This window comes from Sphaeramia orbicularis, chromosome 15, assembly GCF_902148855.1.
Source record: "Sphaeramia orbicularis chromosome 15, fSphaOr1.1, whole genome shotgun sequence".
In the NCBI taxonomy this organism is placed as follows: Eukaryota; Metazoa; Chordata; class Actinopteri; order Kurtiformes; family Apogonidae; genus Sphaeramia; species Sphaeramia orbicularis.
Genome location: NC_043971.1, coordinates 27,887,085 through 27,899,567, shown reverse-complemented (window position 1 = coordinate 27,899,567; position 12,483 = coordinate 27,887,085). Strand labels below are relative to the sequence as shown.

The 12,483-nt window shown below is 38.7% G+C and overlaps 1 protein-coding gene across 7 annotated transcripts in view; it reads left to right on the top strand.

The window, feature by feature from the left end:
- Positions 1-12,483, top strand: part of ccdc88ab (coiled-coil domain containing 88Ab) — a 67,871-nt gene that overhangs the window by 36,962 nt on the left and 18,426 nt on the right. For all 7 annotated transcript variants that reach the window (XM_030155342.1, XM_030155341.1, XM_030155340.1 and 4 more), the window contains exons 8-18: positions 471-643; positions 4,759-4,840; positions 5,410-5,568; positions 5,759-5,905; positions 6,078-6,222; positions 6,860-7,038; positions 7,991-8,128; positions 9,781-9,964; positions 10,067-10,197; positions 10,624-10,917; positions 11,778-11,960. In XM_030155342.1, coding sequence (XP_030011202.1) covers positions 471-643; positions 4,759-4,840; positions 5,410-5,568; positions 5,759-5,905; positions 6,078-6,222; positions 6,860-7,038; positions 7,991-8,128; positions 9,781-9,964; positions 10,067-10,197; positions 10,624-10,917; positions 11,778-11,960 — 1,815 coding nt within the window. The remainder of the gene's footprint in view (positions 1-470; positions 644-4,758; positions 4,841-5,409; positions 5,569-5,758; positions 5,906-6,077; positions 6,223-6,859; positions 7,039-7,990; positions 8,129-9,780; positions 9,965-10,066; positions 10,198-10,623; positions 10,918-11,777; positions 11,961-12,483) is intronic.

Sequence of the window (12,483 nt, the reverse complement as noted above, 5' to 3'; positions counted from 1 at the left end):
CTAGCAGCTTATGTGAATTTATTGGGCCACAACTAAGCATGCATTTTTTAAGGTTGTCTCTGGAGGATTTGCACATACATGTGTGTTTGCATGAAGTTTGTGTTAGTGTGCATTCTTCTGTGATCAGCTGACAGTACCTCTAAGTACTTCTAAGCTAGCAGTATCTAGCGTTACGTACTGTTGCTGCTGTAGAGGAGCAGAAAAGAGGAAATACAAAACCTCCTACATAAAAATCAGTATATTATGTCATTTGAAGTTGGCAGTTGACACTATTGACTGCTTAGAAATTGAGTTGGCTAATGTGAAGAAACTGCTTGTGCTGAGCTCAAAAGAGAAACATACAAACTGTGTGAATCTTTCATAGTGCGCTTATACAGTTTTCATCAGACTGTTTCTCTTACTTCCTTTTTTGTCACTATTCTCTTTCTCTTGTTCATTTTACTCTTTCTCTTCTTCATTGTTCCATCCAGACTATCGTAGAACTCACACAGGAGCGGGACTGTGTGCAGCTCTCTCCATTGGCTCCCTGTCCTGCACAGTCTCCTAGTGACTCCCCAAGTATGAGGAGGACCGAGAGTCGACAGCATCTCTCAGTGGAGTTGGCTGATGCCAAGGCCAAGATCAGACGTCTACGTCAGGAACTGTGAGTGCAAAGCCTTATCAACTGAACAAGTAATTAAAGTGGGCCAGGGGGACAGGGATAAACAGGAAAAACAGAAAGTAAGAACTACAGGTAGAAAGGTCATCAGGTTGAAGTAGACAGCAGTGGCATTTTTGCTTCTGCACAGTTGCTTTATTTCCATCACAGCTTTAATATTGTCATGTGTGTGGTCTGAATGGGGAACTGGCTAGTTTACTGTATATAAGCTTGTGTGACTTGTTTTTAATTAGCTCATCCAGTATCAGTAACACAACCTCATACTGCAGCTTTCCAATAGTTTAGGTTTAACCAACTGTTACATTTGTAACTGTTTTGTCCTGAACGAAGTGACAAATTATTTTCAAGATCAGAATTTAATTTCCTTCCTTTAGTTTTAGTACTCATATGAGTAAAGGCTGGTGTGTCACACACTGTTGCAAACCATGAATGGTAGAGCTTGCTGTTTTAAAGTGCTGTAATCCTTTGCCAGACAGAGATTTCAGGGGTTGATAGACCAGCAACAAGAAAAGAAGGTGCAATTTGTGCTTTTATTTTAACAGGAAGCTTCTCAGTATGACACAAATATCTGACACTGTATCGTTGTATTGTTTCAGATTGAACTGAACATACTTTGTCTAAGAATCCATTTGTTGTGAGATGGTCCATTTTAAGGGTCACGCACATATAGTCTCCCCTCATTTAATCAGGTTGAAGTTTTAGGCTTGTATTGGATGACGGCGTTGTTCATTAAAAAAGATTTGTCACTGGAATGGATTGCAAAGAAGTCCACTCAGTTCCAAAAATACAAAAATCAAAACAAATTTTTTGTCATATTTAAAAACATGAAGTGCTTTTTGTCATACTTTGTAAGTTGTTTATATTGTTTCTAATTAGCTGGATATCATTTAGTTTTTGCGGTTCACAGAGGTGTTTATTCTGTGTTCTGTGCTCTGTTATTTAGACACTGAGCATGATAGCTGACTGCAATTTACATTTATGGATGTTTAACAGTACGTTGCAATTAAGAATGAAGGACAGGTTATGTTTAGCTTTGCATTTGCATAGAAGTGAATGGTGTATCATCTTCACTGAACTTGAAGTGTGGTCCTTATGCATAAAAGGTTCATTCTTCATTGTAACCATCCCCTTTACACTTACTTGACATACATAATGTTTTTTTGTTTTTTTTTTCAGTACACTTAACCCTTTCATGCACTGTCCACTCCAGTGGACAGTTCTTCTCCAGCTGTTCTCTTGTATATTAATGGGTTTTGTTGTTTTAGTTCCATATCAGCCAACACAGTGGACACTTTTGCACCATCCCATACACTGTAATTCAGATCATTACTGTAACTTTACTGTTCTTGATAAACCTGATCTGTACTAACATGTCTGAGTGTAAATCAGTTGTTATTTGTTAGACAAGAAGGGTTTTCTTTGCATATCATCTCCATGAAGTGAGTAATTAGTAGCATTAGAGTATGTTAAAATGTGAGAAGACATCAGATTAGCAGCATTAAAAATGTTTTTATTTTATTGTTTTCATATCACTTTCTGATATTGGGTTTTAAACACATGTTTCTTTTCTTCAAAAATTAAATGCATGGATATTTTTGTAACTCCATAGAAAAAAAAAACTCGATTGCATTGTTTTTTTCATGGCTGAACACTGAAGAAAAAAATCTTGACTAAGTTTCTCATAATTCGTGCATGAAAGGGTTAAATAGGCCTACAGAAAATCAGCCGACAAGCCTATAGCTTGTTTGTTAGTTGCAATGCTATTTATGTGTGTCTGTAGTGCAGAATAGAAAGATACCATGTAATGACCTCAAAAAACGACACAATGGGCCTTTGCCTTGTTTTTCTCCCTTCATAGAAGACTCTCTAGTCACATTTGTTTTGTTTTTTTACAGCTAAAAAGGGGAACATGTTTGTTGTTTGGTGCACATGTGCAGACATTGTATTGTGCTTACAAATGTACTTGTTTGCCTACTCTGTTGTCACATGTTTGTGTGTTTGAGACATAATTCAGATTAGAGCTGGGGGGTATGGGTCAGTGATTCCCACAGTGGTTTGCTTGTTAATGTTCTTCTAAATGCTACTGTGGCCTGGCAGCTTTGCCTTTTTGTGCTTTGACCTCAAGGCCAGGAACCACTCAGAACCTGAGCTGTACATGGTGTTGTGGCATTTTCATCTGAAGATTTTTTTGAGGATTTTTAATAGTTTAACATAAGATTTAGACTGAAAGACAAAATGTTTATTCATGCATAAGTGTATGAACAATAAAAAAAAAAAAAAATCACAAATTTACCTTTACTAAAGTGATACTTGGTTTGGTTTACAACATAATTCGTTTATTGTTCATTAAGGTAAATTAATCTTAGCTATGTCCATACAGAAAACATACACTATGCATCAACTCTAGTTGCTACTTAACATATGGTTCAGTGTGCACTGGTTTTTATATTATTTTTTATTGAATAAAACTTGAAACAACATGAATATCTATCTATCTGTCTGTCTGTCTGTCTGTCTAATAAACAAAGACTGTGCAGTTATTTATTGTTAAATGATCAAAATCTTTGAGTATAATTTGAAGTGAAGGAAGGAAGAACAATATAAAAGAAGAGAAGAAGGTGCCAAATATAGGCTTTTGAAATATAGCGATGAATACTAATGTTTGTATCTGTGTCTGCGCAGATGCATGTTTGTGTTAAACCATAATCAAAAGCCTTAGAGCCAGCTGAATCCATAAACTGCTGTGCTAGAGTTGACAGGTGTTTGTGATTTGAGGAAGAAGGGTGAAGGGGGACAGGGAGGGGCTTTATGGGGGTGGAGGGGGTTAACTGATGAAACATAAAGGCAAATGATTGAACATCCTGCCTGCACATCGACTTCATCTCTTTGTAATAATGTTAGCTGAGGGAGGGAAATAAAAGAAGGATGCATTTCCCTTATTGAGATGCACCCCGAGACTCCAGAGAGCTTTAATCAAATAGGCCATCAGATGTTCAGTGGAGCAGTTGTAGCACACACACACACACACACACACACACACACACACACACACACACACACACACACACAATAGTATCTCAGGAATGCAGTCCTTTTTCTTCACAGCAGTCACACGTTCTCCTTCTGCAGAGGTTGTACAAACTCACACTAACAGTAAATGTCAGGCTGTCCTGGTTTTGCTGTTGCTAAAGCACATGGTGGAGAGCAAGACCCATGGAATTGAGTGTAAAAGAACAATTCTGCATTTTATATCACTTTTAGTCCGTTCTTTTCTCCTATCCTACTCCATTTTCTTTCTGTCTGGATCAATTTTAGCTGTTTTTCCAGAGTAACTTGAGATTTGGGAGGATTTTCTTTTATACTCATAAAGTAGTCACACAGCACTTTATACCAAATATTTTTCTCTCCGTTTTTCTCTGTTGTGTGTTATGCTTAACATTATGTCCTGTAGACCTCAGAGTTGTTTATGAGTAGCTCAGGGCAAGACACAGGCGAGACGTGTCCTAATCACCATGGCTCAAACAGTACAATATGCTTTTCTAAATAAAGAAAGTGGGTTAGTGGGTTGATTAGTGTCTTCAAATCAACACGTGGGTTGAATGAAGTTCCTAACTTTTCTAACTGTTCTCTTAGGCTTGAGTACATTTTGCTGTGATGGAAGTAGGCTATTAAAATCAGGGGCCTGTAGACTCATTAAAAGATGAGAATTAATATTATAGAGGGGTAGTTGGATTTTGATCAATACAGGCTTGTATACGTCCAGACCGAAATCTAAAATCATACACATGAAAACTACTGAAACTGTACAGACGATGAAGACTTACAAGTTGTTTTGGGTATTGCAGCTGTTATTTGTAATTGTCAATTGGTTGCTACCATTACATTAGCTGCATGTTATGAAAGGAAATCCCCCCCAAAGGAAGGCCTGGTTTAATTCTCTTATTGACAGACACATTATCAGTGTCCCACTTAATGTGTCCACCACTGACAGAAACATAAAAATATCCCATCACATCCTATCACCTACTGCCAGTGTTCTCTCTGTCTTTTGTTTGCTTTTCTGACCTTTTTCTGCTTGACTGTGTTCTTGATCTTTTCAGAGAGGAGAAGAGTGAGCAGCTTTTGGACACCAGGCAGGAGCTGGAGAACATGGAGGTGGAACTCAAGAGGCTTCAGCAAGAGGTAACAAGAACACACACGCCCCAACCAAACATCTCCTCCTCTCCCCACCTGCTCCTCCCTCCTCTTTCTGAGCACTTTGTTTCTCCAGCACTGCCAGGCTTTAATCAGCTGGCTTGTGCTTTAGCTCATTATGGGCTATTAGAGCTATCTTTAGTCCAGTGGCCTCACATGGCTTTTGATTTGGCATAGGCAGCAGGCTGATTGGTTACTTTAAACAAGGTTGAGGAGTTCAGTGCACAGAGGATGTGTCTTTGTGTCTATGTGCATGCGTGTGCATAGATACGTGTTCAGGATGACTGATAGTGAGACTTTGATCTGTTCCTTATCTGTTTATGTAACAGACATGACTTAAGCCATCAGTAGTTCATAGATAATCTGCTAATTGTGGAAGATTCCACAGTCATTGAACCCATTTGCTTGTACAGAAGTTGTTGCCCCCCCCGATACCACTTAACCCATTTGTTTATGCATATTTGTACTTATGCTCATTTTAGATGTCTTATATACACAGTTATTCTCTATATTTTACTACATATCCATGTGATCTCTCTGGGGATTGCCTCCTGCAGAGCTATCAGCTGCTGTCTGATGCGCGATCAGCACGGGCCTATCGTGATGAGCTGGATGCCCTCAGGGAGAAAGCAATCCGTGTTGACAAACTTGAGAGTGAACTGACTCGGTACAAGGAAAAACTTCATGACATCGAGTTTTACAAGGCCAGAGTCGAGGTACGCAAACGCACACACCGTGTTAATTTAAATTATAAGTTTGTGACAAAACATGCATGAAGGAAGTGGGAAGTATAACATTTCAGATATGAAATGCTCTTAATAGAAACTATAGACCTCCTGATTTTCAGTGGAGTTTATATTTGGTTGTTGACCTTTTGCTCTCTTTTTGATGTGGTGGGATGTATAGGAGCTCAAGGAGGACAATCATATCCTGCTGGAGACTAAGACGATGCTGGAGGAGCAGCTAGATACAAGCAGGACCCGGTCTGACAAACTGCACCTTTTGGAGAAGGAGAATCTGCAGCTTAAATCTAAGATGCACGATTTGGAGATGGTGAGAAGATGAGTTATGGACTGGTTATTCACTGACAAGATGATTAAAAATAAAGCGCTGATAAGTAGTACACAAAACATAAAAAGCTTATTGCGGTAGCAGTACCAGAAAAGCTTTACTCTAGTTATTCATTATTTATCTTGGCCATCTCATATCTATTTGTTATCTCAAGGAGCGGGATTTGGACCGGAAACGTCTCGAGGAATTGCTGGAGGAGAACCTGGTCCTTGAAATGGCTCAGAAACAGAGCATGGATGAGTCTCTTCACCTTGGCTGGGAACTGGAGCAGCTATCCAAAACACCAGATCTGACTGAGGGTGAGTAGACAGTGGAGGAGGGTAGATGAAGGCAGAATAAAGGAGTGATATCAAGAGAGGGTAATGGTGTTGAGAAAAAAAGTACAGTAATATTACATAATGTATAATAATAATACAAAATATTCCATTCAGATAACAGTGAGTTGATGTAAGCAGACACCAAAGACCAGCAGGGTTAAAGTCTTCAGAGGGCCAACAAACCAGGCTTTAGTCTTTGGCTTTTGGCCCTGGTATTGTCACTATGACCCCTGCATTTGCCAACCTCCACTGAGTTTTGTTTCCACTTGGTTAAGACCTGTAATTAATATTCAGTGGCTCCTGGAGGATAATCTGTGCGTTTGGATTATAAAAGCTGTTAAGAGGTTTAACAAGGCAGGGATCTGGATAAAGATTTTGTGTGGGGGCTGTTTGTTAAAACACTTAAAAGGTTTAAGTCATAGCAGTTAATTTAGACATTAGGCTTTGTGTTTTTTCAAGGGTTTATTATAATCTCAGGGGAATCTACTTCCTACATTAGTTGAGGCTGTCTCTTGATTAATGGTTCTTAATTGTCTCTGAGGTATTGATATTTTACCCCCACAGTTGTTTTTTTTTAACACTTACTGGTATGCTTGATGTTTTTCTATGAATATTACAGCCCCTCAAAAGTCTCTGGGTGAGGAGGTGAATGAGCTGACTTCAAGCCGTCTGCTGAAGCTGGAAAAAGACAACCAGACGCTCCTGAAGACGGTGGAGGAGCTCAGAGGAGCCTCTGGGCAGGACATCGCAGCAAAACTGGCCAAAGCAAGCCAGGAAAACCAGACACTGAAGCAGAAAGTAAGCATTTACACATCCAGACAGTGTTGGATGACAAATCTAAATTATTTCCTCTTTTTTACTTCTGAAGAAATGCAGGAATGATGTAAGATAAAAAAATGACTATAATGAAACTCATTCCTTAAAAGGTTTTAATATGAATAAAATGTAGCTTGTCAGAGCTATGCCAAGATATGGTTTAAAACACAGTGTTTGACACTAAATCAGATTTCCAGCAGTAAACTAAGTTAAGCAAAAACAGTTTAAATTCTCTGACTGATGAGAATAGCCAAAGAGTGAAAGCTGTCTCAGTATTGTAGTATGCTCTGATGTCATTAGTTACTACAAAGATTAGCATATTGGTTCAACACTCGTGTAATATATCATGCTTCCACTTGGCTGGAGCCCTTTTCAGACAGTGACTGAGATGCAGAAAAGGGAAAATAGGAAGAGGGAGCACAGAGAAAAGGACTGGATAGGATGAAAGCAAAGCTGTAAATCCAGGCAGCCCAGGACTGCCTTTTCTTTTCCAGTCTTTGACACCAAAACGCCCCTCGCTACGAGAAGTCACTTAGCTATTTTCAGAAACATAAGCCGTTCTCTCAGCTCTGTGAATAAAAAGCATTAAATTATGTTTTTTTCTCACAAAGAAGAAATTCAAAGTGAGAAATTTACTGCTGTGTGACTTTGGGTTGAGCATTAAATACATTATAATGTGAATGCAGCTGCCACAAACAACAGAAACACTCTTGGGTGGGAGTTGAAAGCTGGTGCCTTGGCCTCAATAATAATAATAATAATAGTAAAGCAATATAAGTGAATCTGTAAAATGTAATTACTTCTTAAATATCTATAATATAGCCTTGTTCCAAAGGGTAAAATGGGTTATTGTTATATAGAACATCAGCTAAAACTTCAACAAAAACAAAGTGCAGAATTTTGAAGCCTGATTATGTGTCTGTTTTTTGTGCAGCTGGAACAGCTGGAGAGTGAACTGACAGCAGACAAAGAATCACTTCGCAGCTCTGAAATGCTCAGTACTGACCTGATGAAAGAGAAGGCTTTACTGGAGAAAACCTTGGAAACACTTCGAGAAAACTCTGAGAGACAGGTACACACTCATTAGTGCCATTATATATGTAAGGTTTATGCAAAAACCTCACTTTTTTTCTAAATGGTGACCCTTTTGTAAGATTCCTGCCATGTACTTAGAGTGCAGCATTTTGGTGTACTAAGGATGCTAACATATCCATGCCTGTAATTACTGTGTGAATAAATGTTTCTCGTCTGTTTCTGTTTGAATGCCTGATTGTTACTAAATAGGCCTGTTGTGTTTGATGCAGCACAGCTAATGTAATACGTTATTAAAACCTTATTTCCTCTAGAATATTCTAATCACATGAAGCATTTATGTGCTGGTAGATAAAGTTAGCATTGCTGTCTGTGTGGTCTGCAAGCATATGGTTTTCTAAATCTGTCTGACAAAACGGGTATTGAAACTGCATCACACACTGCAGTCTACACAAAATTGTCATTGATTCTCAATCTTCAGGAAGCTTGAAGTAAAAAACATAATTTGAGCCATGTCATGAAAAGTCTGAAGTCAGTTTCGTGAGGAGTCTGCAATTGATTTGCTTTTGGCTAAAAAAAAACTATGAAGTAGAACTTCTCTTGTGTTTTATTGACTACATGGATTTCTGTGGCCTGAGTGCAGTCACTTGCTCTCTGTGTGTGTGTTTGTCTGGAGGGAGCAGTCAGACCTAAATCTGACATCTTGGATTAATTCAAACAACTGATTTACAAATCTACCCCTACATGAGCACTAGAGACATTCAAGTGGCACAAACAGCATATGACTCACATTGGATTGTGTCTTGAAATGATAATGAGGTGTAACTCATGCAGTTTTTCCCAAAATGCCTAATTTCCTAACAAGGTATAGTTTTGTATAATCCTTGTAAGCGGTTTCATTTCTACATGTCATTAATTCTTCTTTCTTATGTTTTTAAAAGGCTGCTTAAGTAAAATCTAATTGCAAAATTGATAACTTTTGTAATTTTTAACTTGATGAATGTACTAAAGTATCAGCTCATGCAACAGATCTTATCACAGCAGCTTGAAATCATTGCATAAAGTCACACAATACAGATGATCCTGAGTAATACAAGGTAGATTGTCTTGGTTTATCATGTGGCTTTGCTGAATTCTCAGGTAGGTTTAGCTTGCTTTGGTTCATTTTGTACAAAACTGTTTTCTCTATTTTTATTTTCTCTTGCATCGGACTGCAGCATCTTGGCCAGGATATCATGAGTTAGATGTTTTTTCTGTTGATTTACCTGATTTAAATACAGGTAAAAATAAATAAATCATGGTACCTTTGTCATTGATTGTATAAACAGACTGGTGTTATTCCAAGCATAGAATCTAACAGAGCTTCATATAGTGGAAGCAACAAAATCTTTTTCAAATCACTTTGTCATTTTTTAGTCTAGTCGTCAAATTCTTTGTAAGTTGACATCCAATAAGCAGAAATAATCAACACTGAGAAGATCACTATTCTGACATAAACCCCTTCAGGATGATCAAGACTTGAACCCTTTGGGGTTCATGATGTAATGATTGCTTCATTGTACATTATCCTTGACATAACACACTATGTTAAGTGTCATTTGCCTTATGGTGGCACCTGTTAAATGGTTGTTCCACTGTTCAGTGTTAATGCTGTGTCATCATTACCATTATACTGTGATCGTTTTCCTGCAGTTGAAGGGTCTGGAACAGGAGAACAAGCACCTCAGTCAGACAGTGACAACTCTGCGGCAGCGCTGCCAGGTTGGAACTGAAGCTCGAGTCAAGGATGTGGAGAAGGAGAATCGTGTTCTCCATGAGTCCATCTGTGAAACCACCGCCAAACTCAACAAGGTGGAGTTTGAAAGGAAACAACTACGTGAGTGGTTTTAAGTTGCTGGCTTTTTAAATTGAAGGACTAGTCTAAATGTTTATGTTTGAATTTACACAATAAGCAAATTGGTATATGTGTATTTTTCAGGTAAGGAGCTTGAAGTGATGAAGGAGAAAGGAGAGAGAGCAGAGGAGTTGGAGTTGCAAGTGCAGAAGCTGGAGAGAGAAAATGAAAGTCTGCAAAAGAAGGTGGCCAGTCTGGCAGTCACTTGTGAAAAGGTCTGGTGCATTGTGTTCTCTAGTCTCTTAAATCTATTTCCCTTAAAATGCTTGTTAAACAGATGATAATCGCAGCAACTTTTTACAATAGGACATCTGATCTGTGATAGTTAGAAGTTGAATATCTTCAAAAGAAATGAAGGGTTGAGGCACCACATCTATTTGATATTATCTCCTGTGCTTTCCCTACAATTAATAATACTTCAGAAACCATTCCCTGTTAGTATTAAAAAGTGTAATTACAACCATCACATTTTAAAACAAAAGTTGACAGTGGAAAGATTATGACGGTACTGAATCTTTGCTACTGCAAAAATATTTACTGTAGAGAACCACTAATTCATGAACCAGTCAAGATAAGATGGGTGTCATCAGACCCTGATATAAAAGTAAAACTATATCCCTTGTTTTATCTTTTGTGTATAGGTGTCTTCCTTGGAGAAAGAGAACACAGATTTGGAAGCCGAAGGCCGGCGTCTGAAGAAGAAGCTGGACACCCTGAAAAACATGGCCTTCCAGGTAGAAGCTGTAGAGAAGGAGAACTCCCAGCTGGAGCAGGAGAACCTGGAGTTACGCCGTTCAGCTGAGAGCCTTCGACTGGGGGGAGCAAAGGCAGCTCAACTGGAAGCTGAGAACAGAGAACTGGAGAGTGAGAGGAACCAGCTGAAGCGCAGTCTGGAACTGCTAAAGGCCTCCTCAAAGAAGACTGAGAGACTAGAGGTGAGACCCGAGGACCGCCATCCGCACCACGCAGAGTAAATAGACCAACAAAAAAATTTAACCATGCAGCAATGGATTTCATCCCTCTGGGTTGTTTTGCAGTAACTGGAAATACAACTCTGTTCTTCTGTGTATGTATTAGTTTGACCACCTACTGTGTTCTGCAGCTGTGCTACTGCAAAAGTACAAGTTTCAAATAGGCACTACTACATAACGTGAAAGCCAGAATGGTGTTCAACTGTTCTAACTGGAAAAATGAAATTATTAACATTTATTTAAACAATTATTTAACAATTATTTAAATTTTTTATGTAGTGTTTTGCAGTTTTACCTGTAACCCTACCAGCAATTCCAGATAAAGGTTGTTTTTTATTGTATGTAAACATTTTCAGGGTTTGCATAAAGCACTGTTAAAGCTCGCTGCCAAGTTTGTTTAAACCACTCACTCTTACTGCTATGACAGAAACACAGATTCATTCTGGTGACCACAGGAATTCTTAAAAGTATTGTTAGTTAAATTCCACATATTACAGTTACTGTAGACAGTCAGGAATTTTACTCACCATCAATCAGAATGGCTATTGAAATTGAGAAATCTTTCATGCTGATTGATATTTTAACTGGTAGGTTCCAGGAGGCAGGTATAAATGGCATTTGAGAACAGCACACGTAGTTTTTTAAAAAAAAATTTATTCTATCTTGTATATGGTATCCTGTTTATATAGAGCCTGTTTGTATTTATTGCCGCTGCTTGCTGAGCCAACTACATTGAAATTTCATTTTTGATGTAAAATCTGGGATCACAAATAAAGTCTCAGACCAGGGTTTCCTAATATTGTATTTGGCTGTTTCTCTCCAAGGTGAGTTACCAGGGCCTAGATACAGAGAACCAGCGCTTGCAGAAGACTTTAGAGAACAGCAGCAAGAAGATCCAGCAGCTGGAGGCAGAGGTACAAGAAGTGGAGGCTGAGAATCAAACACTCCAACGCAACCTGGAGGAGCTCAAGATCTCCAGTAAACGTCTTGAACAGCTGGAACAAGAGGTAGAGTTTACATTTTTTCACCATACATTCAGTATGGAGCAATAATTACATGCAGCCAATTTTTAGAAATATGACATTTTATGGGCTGTGTCCTGGCACAGCATCCAGTGGGATACACTGCTATCGTCACTGACACAGTTTCAGTTCCTTTTTGGGACAAATGGATTCTGCCTAGCAGAATAGGGCGAGTCAGGATGGCCCAAAACTGCTACCTGTTCTTCATGGGGTGGCGTGATCCAGCACTGAAAAGATTGGATCATGTGATCACACCACAGTATAGTATTGGTTATATGCAAAAATGTGGTTTTGCTGGTGTCACAGATTTTTGTTTACAGCCATCAGCATATCTGATCAGTAGAACCACTTTTAGTTCTTGTTGGTAAAATCACAGCACGTATCCAGCAGAGTTGGATTATCCTAGATTATTTGTTAAACATGATTTTAACTCCTTTGGGTTAATCTGTCCACTCTCAGCCAAACATGTATTTACACAGCATTTAGACTAAGACAAATCCCATCAAAT